This window comes from Hippocampus zosterae, chromosome 5, assembly GCF_025434085.1.
Source record: "Hippocampus zosterae strain Florida chromosome 5, ASM2543408v3, whole genome shotgun sequence".
Classification (NCBI taxonomy): domain Eukaryota; kingdom Metazoa; phylum Chordata; class Actinopteri; order Syngnathiformes; family Syngnathidae; genus Hippocampus; species Hippocampus zosterae.
The window spans coordinates 9,850,001-9,876,142 of NC_067455.1; the positions used below are offsets into that span (position 1 = coordinate 9,850,001).

Below are 26,142 nucleotides of genomic sequence, written 5' to 3' on the forward strand. Positions count from 1 at the left end.
CCACCTGATGTTTAGCCATGATTGACTTCTGTCTTCTCAATTTGCGCTCGATTCAGGTGGTGCAAGAGGCGTTGGACAAAGCTCGGCAGGGCAGGACGTGTATCGTCGTAGCCCACCGTCTGTCCACCATCCAAAATGCAGACCGCATCGCCGTCTTTCAGGGAGGAGAAGTGGTTGAGCAAGGGACTCATCAGCAGCTGCTAGCCAAAAAGGGCGTCTACCACATGCTGGTCACTACTCAGCTGGGCTACGGGAGTGAATGAGGAGACTCAACGGTAATTCAGTGAATTACCGTGGGGTGGGAAATCGAGATATTCACTTTGCTGAGAGTATTGGACTATTCACAAGTCAGTCACAGGACTGCCATACAATAAATGCATGTTTTTGGACTGTGGAAGGAAGTCAATATACACTTCATGCTTTGTGTCCTGTATTGTATCCAATAAGGGCGACAAGCAGATCAATACATTTCAGTTAAATAATGTCAAGTGTAGTGTCTTAAAACAGCTTTAATGCCTCACTCTGTGTGCTTCAAGGTTAACTATGCACCTTACTAAAGCAAACTTACCCAACTTCTTCAAATATTGACATCAATTTAAATAAATCCCAGGGTGAGTCACCCACCGTACTTCAAAGTAATAATAACACTCGCGGCACCAGGTGGATGTGTGACAAGTCTCGCAGTAGATGTTTGTGACCACAACAGTCACAATGTTTTAAATCTTCACTCAGCCGTTTAGAATGATTTGCAGAAATACATACATTTGTATACTGCTAAGTTATTAGAATGTATCAGTTCAATCATAGTGTTTTATTCATTGTTACAAAAATACATTTTCACATAAGTGCCTCTTCTGTTTAAAAAAAAAAAGAGGAAAAAAAACACCTAACCTCTGATAAATGTCACTTTAGTCTGTGCAGTTGAGTAAGTCAAAGCAGCTGACCGCTACTTGAGGTGATTAGTGTTCATCAAATTTTCTTGGTATGTCAGCAGAATGTTATTAATCACCCTGGCTAATGTTTGAGGCCTTTGTTGAGAAAAAAAAGTAAGCATTCATGGTTACCACTTAAAATCTAAAACAGTTATCCGAGCAATATACGCATTCAACAACAACTTCCACAAAAAAACAAGTCATTCTTAACAGTTGCATTGTTTGGTGCTATGTGCAAACACTCTACTATTCACGTTTGCGGAAGAAGAGGAGATGTGTCAGTGGGAGGCACCGAACGGAAAGCTCCCCTGCCTTTCGGTGCCAGTGAGTACTTAAAGTTGAGATGTGGTCGCCAGGTGAAACATGTCATGCATGGAGTTACAGAAGTTGTTGAAAAACGTTGCAGCGTCTGTCTGACGGCAAGATTTCCATGCTGAGACGGAGATCACAATCCTGCAAAGGGGATAAGTGCATCATCACTGCCGAATAAATCTTAAGTGTCGTGACAAGTGACTGACGTGCAACGGAAAAGGGGATTCAAGTCATATGGCGGAGGGCTACTTCTGAATAAGAAGTCACCCCCTATGAACAGTGAAACATAAAAACAACAAGTCGTGTACTCACCTTTGACTTTTACAGGTGACTCAGTAACAAATTTGTTGCGGGAGATTACTGGTTCTACTTGAGAGGTAAATCTCTTCACATGAAGACTCAATACAGATCACATAGCTGTGTACACTGTGTGCTCTTTCGTTTATTATTTTTGCCGGCTTAGCCATTTTGGACTGAGCGGCCACAATAGAGAAGTGTTAATAGCTTTCCTATGTCACAAAAAAAAGTTTCTTTCCTGCTCGTGGTGGCATCAAAAAAATAAATCGAAACACTCTCTCATTGACCTCAAGTGTTATGTATCATAATTCGGGATGGGAATAGATTATGGATGTTGAACCGGTGTTCGATTTCCACCCCTTGTTGTCATGCATGACAACAGTTTGGCTATATTGTACTGAGCAGCCGCAGAGAAGTACAATTGCTTTCCCTTTGTCTCAAAGAGTTTCCTTTTCTATGGCCACCATTATAGATTTCCTCTTTGTCATTGATAATCTTCTGTGGTGGCATTAACACACACACATAAAAGACAAGAAAAGGCTAAATGTACAGTGCCTGGGGAACAAATTTGAGCTAAATGTTGCATTTGGGCCTTTGGATTTTAATGGAAGGTATTTTCCCCGAATTCGGGGAGGTTTGAGTGTGCAGTCAACTATGCAGTCTGCATTAAAGGATAACCGGTTCAATGAATATACCTGTCATTGTTGATGCGATAGAAGAAGCCATAGCCATGATGAACCATTGGAGCAACCACCCCTAGGACTGAAGTGTAGCCCACCAAACTGGATGACAACACAAAGTTCCCGCCACCTCCACTGCAAGGACAAACAACACATCACTTATTGCCTCTAATGTGTTCAAATGAAACTCGTATCTGCATTGTATTTAACTTAACCTCTTTGTGTAGAGTGGGTCTGTGTAGAGCGCAGGAGTGGGATGTCCCGCCTCCTTGGCAAGGAGATAGAGTCCAAGAAGATGTCTGTCAAAACCTGGTGGATCATATGACGGTTACGCTTCATCGTGACAGTTGATCCCGATGAGTCAAGATGCCAACCTTTGCCCTCTTGGGCTTCTGCCATCAGCTTATTGTGTTTGTTGAAGGCTTGCAGCATGGCTTTCCTCTTGTCATGATTCTGATGAGATAATGATTGATTTAGCAGGTCACGTGAACCGGGTTACAATGATTCTGTGGTACAATGTGTTACCTCACACATGGGGTCCATCATGGCTTTACACCAGCCGAGCGCCTCGCTGGTGCAAGGCCGCATCGTCTCTGTCCTGCCGTGGAAGAACCTGCGGGTCATTGCCGTTTCGTAGCAACTCCCTGGTCTGAGGTGCGAGAGCAGATATTCAGAGGGAATTATTGATATGTTTAGGCCAGGGGCTCAAGGCCCTGGTCGTTAGTAGATATGGTCTAAAAAGAGTTAAGTACCGGTATATGCAAAACACCCGCATAATCCGTATATATATATATATATATATATATATATATATATAAAACACAATAATCACTGCTCATGTTTTTTCCTAATAATTACATTTTGTGCATGCGGTAGTAGCTCAGTTGCATGGCCAACTGAACAAAGGTATCAGGATGTAGGTTCTTCTTCTTCAATGCCAATTTTCCAAAACCTGTAAAGGCATAACACAATATCTGGAGGTCCTGTGCCTGGAAGCCAGAGACAATATAGTCAGGTGGAAATATGAACATGAGAGGTCGGACCAAAATATCCATAATGAAATCACAATACAATACAATACGATAGATTATCATCCGACCTGACTTCAAAGTAGCACTTAAAAAGACTTTTTTTCACGGTCTGACTTACTCATGTGAATTGTATTATTTTTTTTGACTTACAACCAGTGTCAGTTTCTGGTAGGTGCATTATGTGCAGCTGCAAAGGGCAGCATTTCTTGGATTGCTGACCGTCAGAGTAAAATTCTGTGAATCCTTTTCTTGATCATTTAAATGGCACACAACTTATCAGCAATACTCAGTGTCAACAGTGCACATTATCATTTGTGTATGTACAGGTATGTTATGGTAAAAATCATGATTCACGAGTAAGTTTGGGTCCCGGGAGGATGAAAAATTCTAAATCTAATCTTGAAATATACAAGTTTGAAAAACCCTCCTCTCTGTGTATTCTCCATTGCGAGACTAATAAAGGTTTTCTTAAGCTTTTGCTTACATGTACAACCTTTACTCCCGACTGTGATTCACATTTATGATGTTACTAGTTGGTTCGCCGCCCTCCGGGCGGCTCATCAGCTAGTTCCTGCGGAAGGCTGGTAAGGTGGGCCTTCGGCCCACAAAAGTGTTGTTGCTTGGCTCAACTTTTTGTTCATCTTCATTGCTTATCGCGAAAATAAAAAGATGTTTAGCTCTACTAAATAACTAACAATTTAATTGCAATGCTTGTGGGTAGACAACATTTTTTCGCTAAGATGCCCGCGCGATCGTAGTGAGCCACTGCCTGAGCGGCGCGGTGAAGTAGGTACGTTTTGAAAAGGGACAGACGGAAGGACAGACCGCGTGCGGGACGACGCGCAATATATATATAGATGTTGAGCGGATAACCGTTGGTTGCTTTGAATATGTTTAATTGAGAAATGGTTATGAGACTGAAGCAGTGCATTCCTTTCATTTATTTCGATTATTTGACCATGTATGCTTTGGAATGCAAGATGACGAATGCTGACTCACCATCTCGAAATATTGACGTTTGGCGTGGCTAATATCATTCAGGACTTTTTGATCTGTGGTAAAAACAAGCTCCTCGGGTAAAGGCATTGGCCGGACTCTCTCTGAGCCCTGTAGGTGGTCAAATGTATCAAAGGGAGAGAGAAACTGTTATCTTGAGAAAGAAAAGCTATTTTGACATATTTGCATGTCAAAAAAAGTCTGTGTCCACCTTCCACTTGCCCTCTGTCGCTTTAAGTTGCTGGTCAACATACCAACACATGGACACCATAACCATTGCGTCATATGCTGCATGCTGCAAAAAAAGCTCAACTGTTGACATTGTTTTCTTTATCAGCTCATACAGGCTTCTTAAATACTCACATCACAATTGGATCCAAAAGTACCGTCGGCGAAAGCGAGAGAATTGTACGATTTGTCTCCCCAGCGGATGGTGGGGTCTCCTGTGAGCGCTTCCGTAGCAATCTGCATTCACAATTAATTTTCAGTTTTCAAATAATGAACTCATGAAATCAAACTCGAGAAATGTTTTGAAATGCGAGGTCTGTACGTTTGTGTAGTTCTCTGCAGAGGAGTATGGCTTTGCGTCATCGAGGGATATTACGAAGAGGCTGCTCTGGATGGCCTCCAGGACGCTTTCATTGTGAGGATCAATGCTAATGAGATACTCCCTAGCCTGCACAAACAATTATTATTAAAAAACAAAAATGATAATACAGTTTGGTGACATCTTCACTTCACACCCAATGATGTAAAATACACTGGACACTTCATTATGTACACTTGCGCATCCAATGGCGCGGTGACTAAAATGACTATCAATGTTAAACAAGTCTGAACTTGTCTTAACCCATCTTTAGAACTCACGACGTGCCATTCCATTCCCGGCGTATAGGTGGAACATCTCTGAAATCTCCGACAACGTTAGAAAACTATGACTATATTATACCTCTGGATCTCAGGATATCATGCATGTGTACCTAATGTTGTGACCCGTGAGTTTCAGTCTCCAAACCTTTGCCCATCGAGTCCTTTCATCTGAGGTAAGAGCAGCAACACCCTCACCATCTGGCCGTCCCTCACAACACTCTTTCACATAGCTCAGCTGCCTGCCCAAGTGAATCCAAACAAGTGGGAAAAAAAGACAGTTGCTATTGGATCTCTGAATTGTGATCTTTAATTATGTTTCACTGCTTCTTGAGCTCATACGTAGTAGCAGCGTACCGTCTGTAGATTTACCAACAAGACCAGCTGCCCAGCGCTAAGGTAACGACCAATCACGGCTCAGCTTTATTTGACAATACATTTACAGTTAACCCCCACTATTTACAGGGAATATGGACCAGGCCAGCTTGCAAATAGCAAAAATCTTCATATAATTAGCAGATTAAATATTCAGTTCAGTCAGTATTTTTATTCTGCCCAAAATCGGCATCGGCTTGTATTATCATAAACTAAGTGCCAACTCTTACTGGGAGTAGCTATTACCTGAGGAGTTCAGGTGGTGTGAGGATTTCGCCGTCACAAAGTGCATCAAACATGAATATCCGTCCGCGACACATGACAATCAGGTGCGACGGGCAGCGGCCCTCTCGCTCTGTGACACAAACAGTAACAAAATATAGCAAACCTGAGGATCCTCCAATCAATACGTTTTCAAAACCAGTTATCCACATTAGAGTCGCGAGTGAGATGGAGCCTGTCCCAACTAACTTTGGGCGAGATGTGGGCTACAACCTGGATTGGTCACCAGTCAATCATAGGTCACTTCTACACCAAAGAAATTAACCTAACGTGCATCTCTTTGGAATGGGGGAGGAAGTCGGAGTTGCCGGAGCCCTGATTCCCCAAACCTCAAACACAGAAGGCAGAGGTGCTAACCACTACCTATTGGGCTGCAACTTCAATATAACATTTTGAGACAATACCGTACCTGTCTTAAAATAATTGTAGATGCTGTCTTTCTCAACTGCAGGTACTTTACAGGTACAGAAGAGCATTCTGAACTGGTCCATATCCAACACCATCTTACCAGCTTTCTGAGGGGGAATTTCCTCTCTAAAATCACATAACAACAACAATATTTAGCATCATGTTGTAAACTGACTTGCCCGCATGTGCATCCTACTTGTAAATGAGGTTCCAGTACTGTAGCGTGTGCCAGACGTTAACACTGGCCCTCTGGAGTTGAGTTCCTTCTGCGGGGGGCCAGCAGTGTTCCAAATAGGGAGCCGGGCCACCGAAATTCACGTTAAGCTGAGATGGCATGCGCGCCTCCAGGTATGCACTGTCTAACCACCACTCTTCCAGCTGGGGGGGAATTCAAATCACTCTAAATTCAACATTAAACTACTGAGTTTTATCGCATGATAACGTCATTTATGGAACTGCAACAAACCCAGTTCCTCCTGGTCTTGGCTCTCTGGAGTAGTTTGTGGTGCAGCTCTTTGCCAATACCCTCTTGAAATGTCTGCACAATATCCACTGTCGTTTTAAACTCCTGGTCGGATGCAAATGGGCACACTGATGGCAAACAAAGGACAATTCAGAGCGAGCGGTTCAGGAAAGTGCATGCAGGTTTGCCTTCAATCTTTATCTGACACATAATATACTTTCATACATTCTAACTAGCTTCCACTAATAGTATGAAGACTGAAAAGTCAAGTTGCACAAGACCTCTACTCTTATGGTGAGGGGCCTGAATTTGGACAGAAGTCAGAACATGCAGTAGTCTATCAGTATCCTACTAATACCGGTAATTAAAGTTAAAAAAAAGTAGGAAAAGTGTCGTTTAGGTTTGCTTAGAACCAGGGCACTCATGATAAGAAGTTCATACACCGGTTAATTTGAACGAGGCTTGTGCTTCCATCTACTGGTAGAAGTTAATGAGCAATAAATAGTTTTTCAAATGTTTTATTCCTTTATTATAGTGCCTTTTCACTTATTTCTATTTTGCAATATATTACGTATTTTAAACCCACATATTGGTTAAAAAAAGGTAGGCAAAACTGAGTTTTAGTGTTGGGACAAATTAATGGCATTTCCATTCAATAAATTTCCAACATCATATTCAAATAGATACAGATTCTCTAACTCATCTAAAAAGCCTTTTCTCCTGTTACATGACACACATTTTCTTTTAGCATTTTACACATTTTTATGCCATGTCCAAATCTGCTTTCCATTATGTAATGTTAAAGTAAAATATTAAACTATCATGAACATACGTTTAACATTAAACTTGGATTTTTTTTTTAACACATGCTGTTAAAATTTGAGATCATACCACGACATATTCTTGCACCGTCCACAGTTCATTACCTTGAAATGTCAGGACTGTTTTTTTAACAAACAGGAAATAAAATTGATTAATAATGGGTTGTGTATGCTAATTATGAGACACTGCATAATAGTGGGTGCTATTTCTCATATCTGTTAGCTTTTTGTACTACAACAGAAGACCAAAATATTATCTTATCCTTGCAAATGCCGTTTCTTAGAAGAAGGAGAAAAAGAAACATCTGTTTGTGATGCTTCTCACTGATTGCCTTGGAGAGATGGACGGCATAGAAGTAAGCAATACATTGTAAATAATGTATCTCTACACTTGATATAAAGCAGAGCATCACCTGCATCCAAGTACTTGGAGAGACTGCCCTCTAATGTAGGGACAGGCAGAGCAGGCAGGCTGTTTTGGTACTGGAAAGTCCTCTCATTCTGCGGCTCCGGCAACTGGTTTGCCATTTTTAATTTCTTTTTTTAATTCTACCTGCAAAACAGACACACGCATGAGCACATGTACTTTGGGTCAGTGATTCACACCGAAAAACATGACGTAAATAGAAAGAAAAAAAGAATAGGTGAAAAGAAGCAATGTTTTAACATGACAGATGGATGGCTTGAGTCTAGATGGATGTCCAATAAATGATGGAGGGCTGGGATACAAAGGGATAGTGAAATGAACAGAGACTGGGGGAGAAACAGACTATATTGTTGCACGGAGAGAGAGAGAGAATTAAGAGATGGATAGATAGAATGGAGATACAGTATGAAAGGCAGACAGCCAAGTAGGTCGTCAAACATCTACAGACTCGTCCAATGTGACTCCATTATCTCCCATTTTAATATTTATAAACGTTTATAATATTTTATAATCACTCGCCAATTAAAAAACAGATATCGAAATTAGAAGTGGATTTGCATTTTACACAAAGTGCGGTCGGTGAAGTCTAACTTGTCTAGCTAGCTGACTGACTTGGATTTGTTTTGTTTCGTTGACATGATTTGCATGTCTATCTCCCATGATGCGTCGTATGCAAAATGTAAAGTAAAACTCACCTCTAAGAAATATGTCGACGGGGTTCCCGTAAAACAGAACTAAAAATTCGGTCGTGCGTTTGGATTAATGCTCGCTGTTCAGGATTCCCGCTGTTCACCTTTAATCGAGTGCCCCTGAAGCGGCCCGGAAGAGATCAGGGCGCATGCGCACCACAGTGGCATTTGCCCTAGATTTTACAAAGTGGGCACGAGGTCAATCCTATGTGCGACAAAGTCAAACAAATATTTGATTCGTTACTAGTCATGTTTCGGGAGAAAAAGTGAAGACATATTCAAAACTATTACATTTTTTCCATTAAAAAAAGGCTATTTTGCAATTCTTTCAGCTCAACAAAATGTAAACAGCACGATGAGGACGACTGTTTGATTAGAGTCTAATTGAACCAGGACATTTATTGGCCAATTCAAGGATTAAACGCCTTTTGTAAATTTTGCCATTAAACCGCTCCTTAGAGGACAGCAACTTGTGCAAAAACTACTTCAATACTGTATTTAACAGATATGTGCATTCAAAATTTTAGAGAAGGTAACAATAAATTCAACTGCAAAGGTTTGAATGCATTTAAGGATCAAGTATATTTTTCTCATGAACCAAAGCATACCACATCAGGGGTCAAAATCATGCATATTACAAATTCGACTAATAATGACCACAAATCCAATGAGTAAAACAGTTCATAAGTTTTATTTTTAAAGCATCCACATTAACATTATTCTTTTCAGTCTTTCATTTCTAATAGGGATTACGTTTGATTAAATTAATCGTTGACATTTTTGCACATGTGCAAGTTAACATTCACTAATAAGCAAACATGGCATACTAACTGCCATATGCTCCAACTTCACAGAAATGTAAATGGAGAGAAGCTATTCAAAAAAGAAACGTTAAAAAATGCTTCATTATAATTTGTTATACTTCATGATAGCAGCCTCACTTTAGTCCTTCATTGAGCAGAGCATTTTAGTACAGTATTCCCTTCTATTAACCCAGTTTGCTGATGAGTTCCTTTGCGAGTGCGATGTAGGCAGACATGGCTTCATCCTTGGACATTCCTGAGCAAACACGGAAATACGAATGACAGGTTAATTTTTTTTTTTTATTTCAGCTCAAACATTTTGATTTCCACCTTTCCTGGAGTTCCATGCATCCCACTTGGCTTTACCCTTCATGTCGAACAACCCCGGCCTTTCTGGAAAACGTGAAATTGCATTTGTTAAGAAATCCAAATGGTAGCCAAAACTTTTTTTCAGTGGGGTGGCCATAAGGTGATATGTCACTCATATCTCAGAGATTGTGAGACCACCCCTGAAGAAAGAATAAATTACAGATGTCACTTGTCATACCCGTGTTGATGTCTCCGACAACTGCCTGTTTGTACAGGCCGTAGAGGTCAAGCAACTCCTGGTCCGACGGCCTTGTCTTCAAGTTTTTCACGTCTTCCGCCGCCTTCTCAAACTCTGCCTGCAGGTGATAACAGAGAGACAAGGCTATTGATTATTAACTGGTAACAACTACGGTGAAGTAATGGGCACATTTAGTCTCGAATGTGAACTTGGTAACCTATTAGAACAGCACAAGAGGCTAAACAATAGGCTTTTATCCAAGACTGGTGCTTTTGTGCCTACTTCTACTACACAAAGGAATTAGGACACTGCAGGACGGATAAATACACGCCTAAAGCTGAGTTTCCCAAACCTTTGCAGCTCCAAGTAGAAATTTGCTCAAGGGTGAGAAAAAATAGAGTATAAAATTACAATTGAGCTTCTTTAAACAGTTTAGAGTACAACTGCCTCCCACCCATAGTACAAGAGGCCCATCTCCCCACTCTCATCAGTTTAAAATGTGGGTGGCTAATTTATGTTCTCATGAAATGAAAGTTTATTTTAATTATTTTGAGTAAAAATCAACTTTGAGTAAAATGTACTCTCGATATTTCTGTCTCTTCCAAGTGTTAATGTTACTCTGTCCAGACTTGGACCAAATCTAGTCTTTTTCAGAGTAAAATTTTCCTCGATTGGAGTAAAACGTCCACTACGAGGTTGACTGTGTATCTCCCTCTGCTTTTGCCTTCCTTCCTACCAGTCCAAATTTGCGTTTGCATGGTATTTGTTGAACAAAAAAATCGTTAATTTTAAAAAATGTATGCGTACTTTTGGCTCACCGTCTGTTGCTGTATATTACACATAAACTGATTAATCTAAAAGCCCCTTGATGATAAATAAGAAACAACCCTTTGAAGCCCCTACCACCAGCTTAGGAACCTCTATTCTATTCTCACCGCATAATAAGGGTTGTTTCTCCAACCTTGTACCATAGATGTTGGTCGGAGTGGACGAGTGAAAGATAAACAGTGGAATCGATGTAGCATCAGGTAATACGCGGTATGGTCTTAAAACGTAAAGAAAAATGTAATACAGTATAGCATGTCAGTGAAGATAGACCGCGCGTGCAAAGTCAACATGGATGATGAAAGCGATGTTAAAAGAACAAGAAGTTGAAATTTCATTTTACCACAGAAGCCATTTTGGATGAACGTATCGCCGATACTCCTAAGTGCTTCTTTTAAATGTTCGATTTAAATATTCGGTCGTTTGGGTGAAGGCGCAAAAACAACGGTTCGATGGTAGAATGTCGCTCCGACAAAGCCTGAAGGAGCGGGCGTGACTAGAAACGAGTTGGTGGCCTGACGTGTGCGCATGCTCAAACCAGAGAACGGTTTACTTGCACATATCATGTCTGGGTCAAAAGTCCTTACCGAACACGCTATATTCTGGGGTCAAGGAATAGAGTTCCTGTGTGTGCGTGTGTGTTTTAAAACTACATCAGGATTCCCCCCCCCCAAAAAAAAAAAATTATAACAGTGAATATAATGGTGGCATAAATAGTACCCATTCTCGAAGTGGGTTTCAAAACTACCAGACTATGCATGCAGCTGCACAAAATAAAGCTCCTCTTTTCAAAAGAGCTAATCTTTTTAGAAACCAGGTAATTTATTTTATTCTTTTATTTCAACAACTCCTTGCAAATAACGTATTGTCCCTTTAACAAACGCAGCCACTGTTCACTGCATTTTAAATAAAGCTTTGCCAAAACCCAAACAAGATGGCGGCGCCCGGTAGCTAATGCGTGTATTTTGAAAGGAAGACGTTGTCATTCACCGTGATTTAAATTGGAACTATAAGAAGAGTTTACAACACGTGCTGTGGAGACATTCAGGTAAAATCTGTTTCCAAAATGTTTTTGTCAGTTTGTTGAGTTTTTGGTTTTTAATTCAACGGTTACGGACGGTACGACAGATCACTTGATGTCCATGTACTGGTTGAGCCAAGTGTAGGTGGCATGGTACCTAAAAAAACACCTCTCTTATTACATTTCTGGCATCTTTCCTAGAATCTCCTTTCCATCACAACAGATGATTGTTTTTGCAACCTTGCATCCTTCTTATATTCCCTCCTTAATTTCTCTATTTCCACATTCCTTCTTACCTTTCTCCACCCCCTTATTTCTCATTCTTCCTTCCTTTTTTATTGTTTTTGTTTTCCTTCCCTTGGTACCTGTACTGTACTGATTTAGAATGCACAATTTTTGTAGAGTGCACTTTTCTCCCGTGTCAACTTATTTGCCTTTTACTGTACATAATTAAAGTGTGCACTTACTTTTGGCCCACCCTGTACATTACTCATCTTTTTGCATTTGCTCAGCTTTCTGTTAATTGATTATTTTACATATTGTATGAAGCTCCATCATACCAAGCCGATGAATTGTGGCTGTAATTCTTTTCATTATTTTTATGAATTCCAGTTAATTAAATGGAAACACCGAGGAAAAGCAGCGGCAAAAAGGCCGGCAAAAAGCCCATCCAGGTCAAGACGTTGTTCACATCCCCTTTTACGCTGAACTGGAGCCCTCTTCCACAAAAGGACATGCATTTTATTCTGACAACCTTGAAAGACAAACTCATTTCCATGGGGCTTGAGAAGAAGGAAGTGAAGGTGTTTCGGCCGTGGAGGAAAAAACAAAGAGGTCCGGATTCCTCATCTATGGATACGGACACAAATAAAGTGGAGGATTCTCCGAAAGGTGGCTGGACAGATGTGGCCGCGAGACGACAACTCGCCCTGGGCATCAACGAGGTCACCAAAGCTCTGGAGAGGAACCAACTTAAGCTGGTTCTGGTGTGCAAGTCGATCAAGCCCAAGCACATGACCAACCACCTGATAGAGTTGAGCGCCAGTAGAGGTGTCCCCGCCTGCCAAGTTCCGCGTTTGAGCGAAAGCATGGGGCCACTGCTAGGCCTGAAGAGCGTCCTCGCTCTGGGGTTCAGACACAGCTGCAACCAAGGTGACGACAATGACAAGGCAGAGGCGTTCAATGACACTGTGGATGCAATTATACCCAGGATGCCCTCTGTGGATGTTGCTTGGCTACAAGGTACAGCATCCGGTGTTGAATTGCAACACACTGCTGATGCTAAAGAGGAGGAAGGTGGACAGAGGGCGGGCCAAAAAAGAAAACTGGAGCCGGAGAGTAAACACTGCACCCTGCAACCTCTCAAAGTAACAAAAATTGTTTCCAACCCAGCCAAGATAAAAAGAAAGCGTAATCGGAAGCAGGCCAAGTGAAATTAAGTTCCCTTAAATTTTGTCCTCCTCGTTATTTGGAGTTTGTTGTTTGTGCCTGGAGACAGACATATTAGGTTCATTTATTACTACTCACAAAAAGTTGGGGATATTGGGCTTTGGTTTGAAATTTTACGATGAACCTAAAACGCACTCTAAGCTTTTTATCTATGAATCAACCAATACATTTTCTTCTTAAATTAGAAATGTTTAATGGTCCTCTTCATCATTCTGTCCACGCACCCAACAATTGACTAACACTAGCTCACCATTGAAAGAAGTTTCAACAGGGATACAAAGAAACTGGAAGAGTCATAGAAAAGCATACTGGTGGATGTACTTGAAAATAATGTACAAAAAAGATGTGCGTTGGTTCTTTCTATTAGAAAAGGTCAAATTAAGTTCACCTTATGCATTCTAGTCCTGAAATTCACCCGAAAACACCAACAATCCCATTTGTGCATAATGTATTTATTACAATGTTTTTTGTACTGAACGTCTCTGATCTTTTTTTTTTCCATGCCATGATTAATTGAAAGATGCTTTAAAGTTCCACTATTCCAATTCAGCAAGCATCCAAGGCTTAACTCTTGGCATTTTGTTTCATCAGAAGGCATTAAAAAAAACATACCGGTACACTGAAAGTTACAACTCCAGAATTACTGTACCAGTCATCACGTACTGTAAAGATTATTTTGTTTTGTAATAGTTATCCAAAGTCTCCAAAGAAAGGATATTGGAACATGAGAAGAGTGCTTTTCAATGACACATACAGCACATTTGACAAAGTTGTATACAATTAAATCCAATGACTTCTTTTTATTCTTTTATGACTATGACTTAAAACATGGCCTTATTTGAACATCATCTTTATCTTCCCGAATGTGTAAAAAAAGAAATGGCCAATTTTAAATAAGCTAATATCGTCCGATTAATCAATCGGGCTGTCATAGTTTCTAAACCAAACAAAACCGAATTGACCAGCATCCTAGAATTGATTGTGTTTGACTACAGATGTTCCTCAAAGTGCCCTAAAATTGAATGACTACGTTATCTTTTATCTATTAATCTCCAAAATGGACAAGCAGTGTCAATGCATTTTATATGGCATCAGTCGTCACCATGTCATCATAACACAGCTTTTCCTTAAAAGGCAAAACATGGGGAAAAATAGGTCAATCAGCCTTGTTGATTTTGTTATGTGAATTTATTCAAATATCCATGCTGGCATAGGCGGCGTTTGTTGAAACAGATTAATTGCATGGCGTCATGTGGTCTACAATGATGCTGGTACAAGTTCTGTCAGCCTTTTCACAGCTTGTAATGGATTTGAATTTTTAAAAATTGTTCTTCAGTAAAGCTGTGCGGATTGTTTACCCCATGATGTCAAACTCCTGGAAAAACTAACAAAATATTCCAAATAAGGCAGGTTCACAGGGCCAAAGTTGTCACTAAAGGTAGCAAAACGATATATCCTACAGTCACTGCAGCAACATTCACACGTTTTTGGAGACACAACTAGCGTCCGTCTGCGTTGAACAGAAGTTCAGCCGTCTTGGCGAATGCAACTCACTCAAGGTTTCAAACATATAAACGAAAGAAATAATGTTCTGATAGCAGACTGCTTTCTTCATCTGTTGTAAAAGGTAGAGGAAAAGCATGTAAAAAGAAGACAATGTAGAACATCTCAAATGTGACCATGGAACAACAGCGGAGGCTCACTTGAACCTAAACAAGATAAACCAAATGATATCACACTTCTCTGGTTGCCCATTTAGACTTTAACACAGAGGGAAAACTGTCACAAACTCAATTATAAATGGAGTATTTTCCATGCATTTAGCTGCTCAACACCTAAAAAATACAGTAGATTTGTCTGACACAGGAGGAGTACAAAGTGAATAAAATGGGGAGGGATGAAGACATCAAAAACGGTGAAAAAGCCCCAAAATAGCAAAAATATGTCGCCTCTTTCCCCCAGATACAATCTAAATAATTCTCTCTAAAATGAATCGGACAAGGTGATTAACAGGATATTTTTGCATATGAAATGACCAAAAAAAAATGCTTTCCAGCAGCTTATTCTCTGACTTAACTAAATGCTAATTTCTCCGCAAGACTCTATTGTCCCAAATACAACAGGAAGACGAGAAGTTGCTGTTTTGTTGATGATTAGCCTCTCAACGCCTGCCGTCTGATCATTTGTGTTGTTTTCATTGCCACCGTGAGTCAACCCTGATTTGTGATTGAAAACATGTATGCGCAATGTCATGTTCACAATTTTCAATCAGGTGGAGTTTGTAATAAAGTTCTCTGAGAGCCATACTAAATTGTATGACATTATTGTACACTACGCACAAAAGGTTAGGATGAACTTAAAATCCACGATAACCTTTCCCGGTGAACCTCATATGACCTATAAACCTTTACTTGCCCAACTGTTAAACTGGTGAGTATTTTTTGCACACCAAAGTGCTCAGTGGCAAAATTCACAAAGTTTTTTTTTTTATTTCCAAGGACAATCACATCTGTGATTCCTTCAGTCTCTCACCGTCTGTTGCACTCGGTGGCATTCCAATCTCTGCGGCCACTTTCTGTTTGAAGCCTTGCAATGGCGAGGTAAGGGTCCTTTTTTTTAAATACCAGTTCTGGCTGAACCAGGAAATGTAATGGTTTATTCATGAATCAAACACCCGTCATGATCATGACCACTCAGCAAAACAAGTTATGCAAAAAGTACAGAAACAATGAACAGTGGGACATGGAACATTTTCAACCCCCAAAAATACCCATGGCTTTAAAGGCTATTGACTACGTATTGTAACATGGTAGCAGCTCACTTTCACACTGAGAAGTACCACAGCATTTTTTTCCCCAAACATTGGCCACCGTGAGGACCTTTTTGAAACTGAGAAGTTGTGCTTCATTGATGTAATACATTCTTCATTAAAATAAAAATAAAAAATAACTAAACCGAGTGCATGGCTTCATGCTGTACATGTAACTCAATGTTTAATATTTAAAAAAAAAGTCAATGCACCAGTTGGTTTTATGACCATGTGACAGTGTACAAGTCTGTATGTACAGAGAACAAAATTAATTGAAGTACCCAGCATTGGAATGATATATATTGCATGAACAGCCCTCTATTGGTGAGATGCAGTAGTATAGAGGGACAACATAACTTCCCCAAAAAATAAAGAAAAGAGAGAGAAGTTGCCAACTAATAAAGTTGTCAGATTTCCATACTGTTTATGACAACAACGGCATGCCGGTGATCTCTGTGCATGCCAAACTGGTTTGTTTCAAACGTAGGCGTACGTATCAGGCATAACATGACGTTCATATTCAAAATGTTGAGCATCTTTTTAAAATTGATTTTTACCTGCAAGTGAGCTGGAAAAAAAGCGCCAGTGGTGGAAAAATAATAATAAACATCTTCCCAGAATAAAGGTTGTTTTTCTCACCGTAGTCTGGCATGGGCGACCTTGTGTGTGCAGGTACGTAATTGCCAGACCTTGTGTCCTCATCGTGTATCAGTGTGTTTGTGTGTGTATATGTGTCTGTAGCAGCCTTCAAGGCACGGGGGCTACTGTAGGACCAGGCCAACCTGAAACAGAATTGCATTTTTTTAAATTAAATACGTGTTCTTGTTTCAAAGGTGGAAAGGTATAAAATACTGCTCACGGACCTTATCAGCGTCCATCGAGGGACATTTCCAGTTGTAGAGGTAATACCGCAGATTTCCATCTCCTATACCAAACTTGAGCTTTTCCAGAAAAACTTTATTCTCCATTAGATCCAAGGCATTGAACACATCAAAGCCTTTCTGTGGAAGAAATAATCATCAAAACTACTGTCAGTGTTCATTTTCATGAGCTTATTAAAAGCGCTGCAGACTTCTGGAGTTTAGGGTACTTTTAGGCAACTCAAGTTACTTGGGATTAGCCAGGCAGGCATTAATTAATGCTCTTACTTGGTGAACTACTGGACGGTATCGCCGATGCCCAAGCACTGTGCCGTGGCACATTAATTTCACTCAACTGGTTTGAAAAATACTGGTTATTCACTACAAATAATGTATTTTTATTCGTGTATCTGCCAGGGATGTGTCGTATACCTCATATATACTTTTTCTGACATTTCTATTTGGTGGATACTTTTTTTTGTTTGTAAAATACACATTTTAGTGCAATTATGGTTGAGAATACTGCACTAGATCGCCAAATACAAAAACGACTCAGGTAAATTACCAGTTTGGCAAGGATCAGGGTGTCATTCATTAAGTCCAGTAGCGGTGTTTGCGTGTGAACATTGTAAAAGGAGTATGCAGCCTTCAAGCTCCGATGCAGGGGGTGATGCATCACCGTGGAGGGTAGAGTGTAGAAACTAGCAAAGTCGGTCAAGACACCACCAGCACCCTATGGGACACAAAAGCAGCTTCAAGATGGCAGACATGCAACAGTGCAGAGCACTGAAGGTTGTTAGAGCATTTATTCAATGTCATTCATATGCATCTTAAAGTGCAAATCCTAATACGCTCTTTGTCCTCACATGCCTTTAATGGAATGAAGTTTGAACCTTTATTCAATATCCTACTAGAGCGTTGAATTCTGAATGAAAACTAGTGCGCTGTGAATAAATGCTCAAAGGGCTTTATTGTAAGCTGTCTGAGCATTTATTCGATGTCCTCGATATCCATCTTAAGTCCATGGACAAGTGCGCCCTTTGTCCTCCCGAGTCAGGCAACTTTGGCATACTAGTAGGACAAATACGTACATGTTATTAATGAGGGAAAACTGTGAGAGTCACGAGTATCATGTAGGAGTCCTACGTGTGAGGACAGTGAGCATACAAGTACTTGGACCTTCAATAGAACATCAAGGATATTGAATAAATGCTGAAACACCTTGCCATAAAGCCAGTTGCGGATTATTAACAGCACATTAGTTTTCATTGATAATTCAGCAGCAGCACACTGGTAGGATATCAAATACATGTGAAAAGGCAGTGTACTGAATTGTCTTATTCGTGATTATGGTGCTAGTGAGGACAAAGAGTGAACTACTTTAATGGTCCTAAAGTTGGATATTCAAGAACATCAAATAAATCCATCCATCCATTTTCTGAACCGCTATATCCTTACAAGGGTCGCGGGGCGTGCTGGAGCCTATCCCAGCTGTCTTCATCCAGGAAGCGGGGTACACCATAAACTGGTTACCAGCCAATCGTAGGGCACGCATAGACGAACAACCATTCGCACTCACAATCACATCTAGGGACAATTTAGAGTGTTCCATTAACCTGCCATGCATGTTTTCGGAATGTCGGAGGAAACTGGAGTACCCGAAGAAAACCCATTCAGGCACGGGGAAAACATGCAAGGCCCACACAGGAAGGCCGCAGCCAGAATTGAACCCTACACCTCTGCACTGTGGGGCGGACATGGTAACCAGTCGTCCACCATGCTGAGACATCAAATACATTAGATGAAAAAAGTCTACACACCTGTGTTTAAATGCCAGTTTTTTTGTGATATGAAAATGAGACCAAGATAAATCATTTAACATTTTTTTGCACCATTAATATGAATTATGACTCCATTGAAAACAAATATTTGAGAGGAGAAGTAATAATCAAAAAATAATAATCAAGATCATGTGTGTGCATAAGTGTGCACACCTCCTTACAACCGGGGAAGAGGTTGTGCTCAAAATGAACCAATCACTTAGGAGCTCATTTTAAATGAGTCAGTGCACACCTGCCACAATTCAAAATGCCTCCCATTAACCCTGGAAACAAAATGTCATCTGTTCTAGTAGTCTTTGAACAGCGGTATGTAAACTTTTTATCTCCACCACAAATTCTAAATGTTTTCCACAGATGAGAGGCGCGCAGCTACCTCGATGACATATGTGTCTATGATGTTTTCCTGAGGAAGGAGCCAGTGAGCCACCTCCTCGTCGCTCATGGACGGCGCCAGCTGGAAGCGTCTCAAGAACCTCTGCAGCAGTTCGGTCACCTGCCGGATGTCGCGCCGCTCCATCGGCCGTAGCCCTGCTGTCTTGGTGCTCTGCGGCGGCGGAGACAATGAGCAGTTACATGAAGTGAACATTCTTCATAAAAAGAGAAGCTTGGTCTGAAAGTGGGCTGAGGGGAGTCTTTACATCTGGCAGTCTGTAGAGTTTCATGGTTCTTTGCAGGGTCATGTTTCTGCTCAGGTGAGAGAACTTAACTTCCACAAGCTTTCTGGGATTTAGAGAACGATGCCAATACCTGCAAGATAACACGCAAGAGAAAAGTTGTATTTCACTGGCTTCATGATCAAGTTCCTGTCAATCAACCAGCCTAACCTTCTCTATATTTTTGTCTCGTTTTGAAGCAGACGTCCAAGGACATGAAAGTTTACCTGCACGTGGAAACCGGTTTAGGCAGCACGACGCCTGCTGTGTACACCGCCTGAAATATTCCTTCCAGGTTGACCCGCCGTGTGATCTCTCTGATGAGCACTGGCGCCACACGCTTTGAACGCAGCTTCTTATGGACACAGAGGAAGTTGATTTCCACCATCCTCTTCAACCTAGAGCAGCAAAAATGTAGTTTTTGAGTATTGGAGACTTCATCATTGACCTGCTAAGTGCAAGACAGATGCTCACTGGCCAGATGTTTTGGTAGAATAGACATTTCTAAACTAGTGTGTGTTTCTTATAGGGCAAGTCTAAGGTGGTTCACTCCCGATTTTGAAAAACTCTTGGACAGACATTAGCATCTGGTTACAAAAGATTCTCCATCCTGCACTGTTATAGGCCTTTTCACACTGCACTTAACACTGGTGACAAACCCATTCATTGTGTATGTGTTGTGAGGGTGTGATGATGGATTGTGATCATTTTCCAACGCGGCAGTGCACCCTGATTTGAAAGATACTCAACTCGGGAGCCGCTGTCATGTCAGATGGCTCACCCAGTCGTAGAGAGGTTGGCGAAGAGATTTTTAGAGTGCTATTACTAAAGACCAACAAGCAGGAAAATAATCCAAGCTGGTTCCTGGTTGGCTGCGAAACAACCACTTTCAACTATGGGCAAGCTCGCATTGGAGCAATATGTATGATCATTTATGACTACTCACGTGTCATAAACACGGATGTCTGCAGGAATGGCACTGATGAAGCCGACAAGCTTCTTGTTTGAGGAGACTCTCACTCCGCAGTGCCACTGAGGTAACCAACCAGGCGGACGTAAAGCCCTGAGGAGGAAGAACACAATTTATATTATACTTGTTAAAGATGAAGTTGCGTCCAGAAACATCATCATCTGAAGCAATACAACTTATCTAGTTAGTCAGGGGCTCAAAGCTTGTGGCTCGGTGTCTGGTTGAAAATCCCATGCTTGTAATTGAATGGGCAAGTAAACTAATATTTGTGATGCAATATCAGATATCTTCATGTGGGAAAAAGAAAAGACAGAAGACAGTTGAGCGAGTGCTTTGTTAAGCCTGGTGAAATGAGGTTCTAATTGGATGAATGAATGTTTTACACAGATGATTGACATTGAAGGTGTATTTCCGGTAGGACTGATTTTAAGTGCAGATCAAATCATCCACCCATCACATTTTTTATAGTGCTTGTCCTTATCAGATTTGTGCCTTAGTTGGACAATTTAGTCTTCTCTGCCCCTAACATGAATGTTTTTGGAATGTGGGAGGAAGACTGAGTAACTGGAGAAAAGCCACACCCGAGGAAAACTGAGAAAAATTAGATTTAAGCCCCATTCTGCCCAAGGTACAAAATAAGTGTAGCTAAAATTAACTATGAATTACATTTTTCTTTAGTGCACCTGAAAAACAAAGACCAAAATGTGACAAACATTGATATAAGGTCAGCGCTTACCATTTGAGGAAGCTTGGCGAATAATCAAATCTGAACATGTTATCGTCATCCTCCACATAGTTCTCGTTTAACAATGTGTACAGTTCCTTCAGCTGAAAAACAAAGCACCAGTTATGATGACATGTTACCAGGGCCATTTTTGCATTTGAGCTATAAGCTGTACTTACTACATCCGAATTGCTGAGATCTAGAGTGTCCCACATGAAGCCTTGAGGTAAGGAATAAGGCTCCTGTCGGATATTTTCTTTCTCAGCTTCGATCGGGCCGTGACTCGTCACCACCTCATCTGCAGACACAGCACAGCTCCTGTCAGATCTGTGACATCAATTACCACATTCCTACTATTGCCAAGTTTAGTTTTCCAATCCAAAGCACGACTGTCTTTCTGCTGGTGCACAGCACCAGTGCATTTGTCTCGTCGCCGTGAAAACCAGATTACGCAGATGCTCCAAATCATGCCATGGGAGGCTGCTGCCAGGTCCACTTTGGAGCAAATTAGGGTTCAGTGTCTTGACACTTAGACATGGTTACAAGGGTTGAGGATCAAATTCACAACCTTCCGGTTGGGAGCGTGCAACGACTACTCCACACTGAGCAATGCCACCCTGGCCGAATTAATGCAACAATTACAGGTCTCTTGACGATGCAAATGCTCGATAGGCCGAAATAAAGAATGGAATTTTTCTGACATCACGTTGTGAAGGTTTGAAGGTTTGTTGTTGCTTCCTATTCAGTCTGCCAGTCATGAGTGTCCTGAGATTAATGTGAACTTACTTAACTTGGGCACCGGCTGTGTGTCCCAAAACTGATATTTGTGTTTGGCTGCCTCATCAATGCTCTTAGCTGGGCCTTGACAGGACAGCAGCTCCATAGCTCTTTGGATGTCCTGCAGCTTCTGGATCGGCAAGCCAGGATTCTGGAGAGTAACAATAGACACGGAGGGCTTTAAGAATGGGAGGTAAAACATAGGAGAAAGGTGGTACAGTACCTCACAGCTCGTCAAATTTGGAGTTCAAACAAGAACACCTGGAAACATATGCCTGAGACATGTTAATGGGCGATATCAACACACTTCACTAAACATCTTTTGGGCCAAATTCAAAGAATTCATTATTTCTGTGAGTATTGAGCTTTCCTGGAAGAATGATGGTGGTCGGGATCAGAGAAGAATAATGTGAGAATGTCCACAGAAACTAACAGAGAAATAAGTGGACTTTTTGAAAGCAGACTGAGGTTGTGTTCAAGTACTTTTGTCCAGCGAATGTGTCAGTGTCAAGACAGTCATGTGGATGACTCAGCAAGTGCTATTAAAGTTTTATATTTTGGTAGGTGTCAATTTCCTGTTTTTCTCAACTCAGCCAGGGGCTGTTATCGACCAACATTTGGTGAGTAAAAGATTTTGTTGATCCAGCTCCGGCCTCCCTGTGTGGAGTTTGCATGTTCTCCCCGGGCCTGCGTGGGTTTTCTCCGGGTGCTCCGGTTTCCTCCCACATTCCAAAAACATGCGCGGCAGGCTGATTGAACACTCTAAATTGTCCCTAGGTGTGAGTGTGAGCGTGGTTGTTTGTCTCTGTGTGCCCTGCGATCGGCTGGCAACCGATTCAGGATGTCCCCTGCCTACTGCCCGGAGACAGCTGGGACAGGCTCCAGCACCCCCCGCGACCCTTGTGAGGATCAAGCGGTTCGGAAGATGAATGAATGAATGAATGAATGAATGAATGAATGAAAGATTTTGTTGATATTCTGTGACTGGTGTTGTCTTTTTGAAACAATTTGTTTGAGCTCTTTGTCAATAGAGAGCACTTAGTAAAGATGCGTTGACTGCTCTAACATTTTTTTAGCTGCAACGTGCTTGTCACTTGTGATTAAAAGTAGTGTAACGTGTTACATATTAACATTTTGAATTACATTGGTGGTTAATGCATACATACAATCTGTACATTTAATTATAGAGAACACGGCGGTCTCAACTACGCTGGGAGATGAGTAGTTGTTGTTTCAGAGGCTAAAGACTATATGCCTGTGAATAACTGCTATATGTTTTATCTCCCTGTATTCCTACCACTCATCTTTCAAGGGGAAGTCAAGTCAAAAATGTTTTTGACGAGTGTGTTCTATGTGTGAGGTATTAATCTTGAGTTAGTTATTAAATTCCGTTTGTTAGTCAGGTAGTTATCCATTCATTTCTTCACAGATTCAGAGAGAGAAAGGTCATATATAGTCAGTTTCACAGTTAGTTCAGTTGTCCATAGGTAAGTAGAGAAGATTCAGTCATTCAGTTTACTTGCAATGTAGTGTGTACAGAGTGTTAGGATTAGTTAATAAAAACATGTGCACTGTCGGAATTTGGAGGGAAGCAACATTAAACGCTTTCATCTCAAATACAAACTGGAATACAGCTCATCGTGCAGCAGGGGTCCTTAAAGAGCTAAAATGAATAAAACCACGGAATGAATAAACCATTGCCTGATATTTGAGAGACAAAATCTCAGTGGTTCATGAGGCTTCACTTTGCCCATCACCCGCCTCAACACGTCACCTGTTTTCTGTGTTCGGTTCTGTGACGTTCGCAAGCTGAGCTGTGATTAGTCGTTACCTGAGCCCTGAGCAACTGTGATGTCATTTTCAGTCGACAGCAAGTAGGAAAAAATTGGGTGGATTTTGCGTCTTAATTCATATTCCACAAACATAATATGAATCAGAATACCGCATTTAGATGAGTGATGCCATGTGGAACATCTAACGAAGATTTTTGACTTGACTTCCCCTTTAACACAAGCAGTGGTAGAAACACATGGATAAAACACAGCTGTACTCACAGCAATATGGTCTTTAGTCTTTAGATTAGCGATTGACTTTGTTGAAATAAATTGTCGCCGTGGTCGCTTTCATCACTAGTCTATGAACATTCAGCCAATCCCAGATGCCATCAGTAGGCCGTGTTGTTTGAACTAACATGCGTTCGTTGTCAATGCACGAAACCTTTGTTAAACAAGGAAACGAGCTATACTGTAGTCAGACCGAACGTGACTTCAGCAACAGTATTCTTATGAGACGGTTACTGTACATAGTCAATACATTTTACAAAGACGGGCGAATTTGTGCCGAGGCCAAACATCATTGAGACTGTGGTTATTGTCTCACACACATTTTTTTTTCTGTTTGGGGGGACTAGAAACATGGAGGAATGTGACATTCTGAAAATAGCATAAACACAATGGTCCCTAAAGTGAAACTGTTAATGTTAAGAAGTACTGGTCAGAGATGAGCAGAAAGATATGTGGTGTTTGTCTTTTGTGGTTGGGTTATTGCGTCAGTAAAGGAGGATACCATTCATCATCATTATTGCTGTTGTTTTGCTCTTTACTAGACTGGGAAAGAGAAAAAGAAAAAAACACCCGCTAGTAATCGTGTGACAGCTGCCATATAAAAATGATAAAAGAAATGTGTAGCAATTTGCCCAATAACGCAATTCATCTTTCCAATGACAATGTGACATCAGAGAGCCTTTCCGGGATCCGTTTGTTGTGCCAAAATCAACCAATGAACGACAAAAGCAATCAACAAAAGAAAAATGATACCTGAATGGGAATTTCCCCATGTTCTTACGGAAACATTAATAATCGGAGGTTCCGCATCATACACAGATAATAACTTGTTTAAATAGTTATAACATTCTGTATTGTGATCAGATTGATGATCGGTTATTGTTTTTTTCTTCTTTTTAAACTCCTTGATTGGTGATGGGCCCCAAAATCCTGATTGTATGAAGCCAACTAACAGGTGAATTAAGACGGGTAAGGACCTAGTGAAGGCCAACATCCCAAATGCAGAGCCCCCCACTGTGGTATAAAAACAAGTAAAAAGTCGTATTGAATGGCATGCTCTCTTTAAGGTAACATGAAAACATTTCAGAGAAAGTAAAGCTATTTCGGATCACACAAAATGAATGGATGGAGTGGTCACCTTGATCTCCTGAGAGTCAGAGGCAGAGTCTGATTTGGCTCCTCCAGAGCTTGGCTTTTCTTTCTTCCTCTTCTGCTTCTTCTTCTTTCTCTTGGCCCCCAAATCCCCGCCAGGACTCCTGCGGACATGAGGACAAAGTCACGTTTGAAGGCGATATGGACTAACTCGAGATGGTCTCACACACAGTGAGGCAGGTAGGGTGGCAGCGGGCTAACGTTAGCTGCCATAGCAACGACTGACAGCTGCGCTAGCTCGCTAACGGTTTGCCTGACATCCTTCCACTAAAGTCAATACACCGGCTTGGGGAATGTATACTAAAGTAGTTCCAATGAACGGCGTCGTGACCGTTTTAAAGAATCACTTTTAGTTGGTTGCTAGTTTAAAACGACAGTCCCACAGAGAGTACTGTGGTTGTGTTTGTATCGGCTAACTGGCATTAGCCAGCGAGAACACACACAAACATACACACGCGCGTAAACTGTGTGATGTACAACAGGCCGTCCGCACCCTTGTGCGTTCTCGTTCTCCTCCTCGTTGTCCCCGTCTATCCCGCAAGTATCCTGGTCGTCCAGCTCCAAGCTCTGCTGGCTGGCGGCGGATTCGCTGTCCTCCGCCATCATTAAGACTTTAGAAAAAGGGAGGGGGAGGGGGTCAAGGGAGAGAAAACTGCCCAAGTACCGTCTGATAGAGATCGCGGCGAGTGGCTACTCATCGGAAAAACAAAAGAAATTCGACCAGTCGGGAAATAGCACCACCCTGAGGCCAAACGGTGGCAATACAAAACAAAACACACCAAAAAACCCGTCGTTACGTTACGTCGGTTGCTACGTGACATGCAGGACAGAAGACACAATAATAGATAACCCAACTCCTTCTAATTGATTATTTCACATTGGTATGGATTCTAAAGTTTATCTTTTTACATTGGTCAAAATCACATACATTCGGTGAAAAAAACATTATTTTAAGAGATACAGTATATCAGTTTATTGGTATGTGTGCAAACACTTGGCTCCTCATAAGACCTCAGAGCTTCATTATGCTTGTAATACAGAACTGTATTATCTGCGTTAAAAAGTACA

General features: G+C 41.2%; 4 protein-coding genes across 13 annotated transcripts in view; 2 read left to right on the forward strand and 2 right to left on the reverse strand.

The window, feature by feature from the left end:
- Positions 1-1,391, forward strand: part of abcb4 (ATP-binding cassette, sub-family B (MDR/TAP), member 4) — a 40,644-nt gene extending 39,253 nt beyond the window's left edge. For all 5 annotated transcript variants that reach the window (XM_052065802.1, XM_052065803.1, XM_052065801.1 and 2 more), the window contains one exon: positions 57-1,391. In XM_052065802.1, coding sequence (XP_051921762.1) covers positions 57-263 — 207 coding nt within the window. In that variant the 3' untranslated portion in view covers positions 264-1,391. The remainder of the gene's footprint in view (positions 1-56) is intronic.
- LOC127600916 (acyl-CoA-binding protein homolog) lies at positions 858-11,284 on the reverse strand. 6 transcript variants are annotated; one of them, XM_052065827.1, is made up of 18 exons: positions 11,099-11,284; positions 9,931-10,048; positions 9,714-9,776; positions 6,647-6,771; positions 6,377-6,558; positions 6,182-6,306; positions 5,737-5,845; positions 5,264-5,357; positions 4,799-4,924; positions 4,612-4,713; positions 4,460-4,543; positions 4,252-4,359; positions 3,080-3,210; positions 2,747-2,870; positions 2,596-2,674; positions 2,437-2,530; positions 2,237-2,356; positions 858-1,385 (listed from the first exon to the last, which is right to left on the reverse strand). In XM_052065827.1, exons 1-18 carry the CDS (start codon positions 11,108-11,110, stop codon positions 1,265-1,267), a joined length of 1,917 nt encoding a protein of 638 aa, XP_051921787.1. In that variant the 5' UTR covers positions 11,111-11,284; the 3' UTR covers positions 858-1,264. The 6 variants fall into 6 exon arrangements, 4 of the variants coding, with proteins under 4 accessions (XP_051921787.1, XP_051921784.1, XP_051921785.1 ...); XM_052065824.1 differs by lacking the exons at positions 9,714-9,776; positions 9,931-10,048; positions 11,099-11,284 and adding exons at positions 7,878-8,017; positions 8,587-8,730; XR_007962444.1 differs by lacking the exons at positions 858-1,385; positions 2,237-2,356; positions 2,437-2,530; ... (4 more) ...; positions 9,931-10,048; positions 11,099-11,284 and adding exons at positions 3,291-3,788; positions 7,878-8,017; positions 8,587-8,733 and having other exon boundaries at positions 4,118-4,359.
- A 370-nt stretch (positions 11,285-11,654) lies between these two features.
- On the forward strand, positions 11,655-16,179 carry rpp38 (ribonuclease P/MRP 38 subunit). The gene is made up of 2 exons (XM_052065847.1): positions 11,655-11,803; positions 12,389-16,179. Exon 2 carries the CDS (start codon positions 12,397-12,399, stop codon positions 13,207-13,209), a length of 813 nt encoding a protein of 270 aa, XP_051921807.1. The 5' UTR covers positions 11,655-11,803; positions 12,389-12,396; the 3' UTR covers positions 13,210-16,179.
- On the reverse strand, positions 14,392-25,803 carry nmt2 (N-myristoyltransferase 2). The gene is made up of 12 exons (XM_052065829.1): positions 25,568-25,803; positions 25,061-25,178; positions 21,869-22,010; positions 21,262-21,380; positions 21,095-21,186; positions 20,335-20,451; positions 19,616-19,786; positions 19,374-19,482; positions 19,109-19,279; positions 17,460-17,627; positions 16,898-17,035; positions 14,392-16,816 (listed from the first exon to the last, which is right to left on the reverse strand). Exons 1-12 carry the CDS (start codon positions 25,678-25,680, stop codon positions 16,796-16,798), a joined length of 1,479 nt encoding a protein of 492 aa, XP_051921789.1. The 5' UTR covers positions 25,681-25,803; the 3' UTR covers positions 14,392-16,795.
- Positions 25,804-26,142: the final 339 nt, after the last annotated feature.

Coding starts and splice junctions, on each gene's coding strand:
- rpp38 (XM_052065847.1), top strand. CDS start 12,397: ATGGAAACACCGAGGAAAAGCAGCGGCAAAAAGGCCGGCAAAAAGCCC.
- nmt2 (XM_052065829.1), bottom strand. CDS start 25,680: ATGATGGCGGAGGACAGCGAATCCGCCGCCAGCCAGCAGAGCTTGGAG. Junction 17,628..19,108: donor TAGACACATATGTCATCGAG/GTAGCTGCGCGC, acceptor TGTGTCCCATAG/GGTGCTGGTGGTGTCTTGAC. Junction 17,036..17,459: donor CCCTGATCCTTGCCAAACTG/GTAATTTACCTG, acceptor TTTCTTCCACAG/AAAGGCTTTGATGTGTTCAA.
- LOC127600916 (XM_052065827.1), bottom strand. Junction 6,307..6,376: donor TACTGGAACCTCATTTACAA/GTAGGATGCACA, acceptor ATGTGATTTTAG/AGAGGAAATTCCCCCTCAGA. Junction 5,846..6,181: donor CTACAATTATTTTAAGACAG/GTACGGTATTGT, acceptor TTTGTGTCACAG/AGCGAGAGGGCCGCTGCCCG.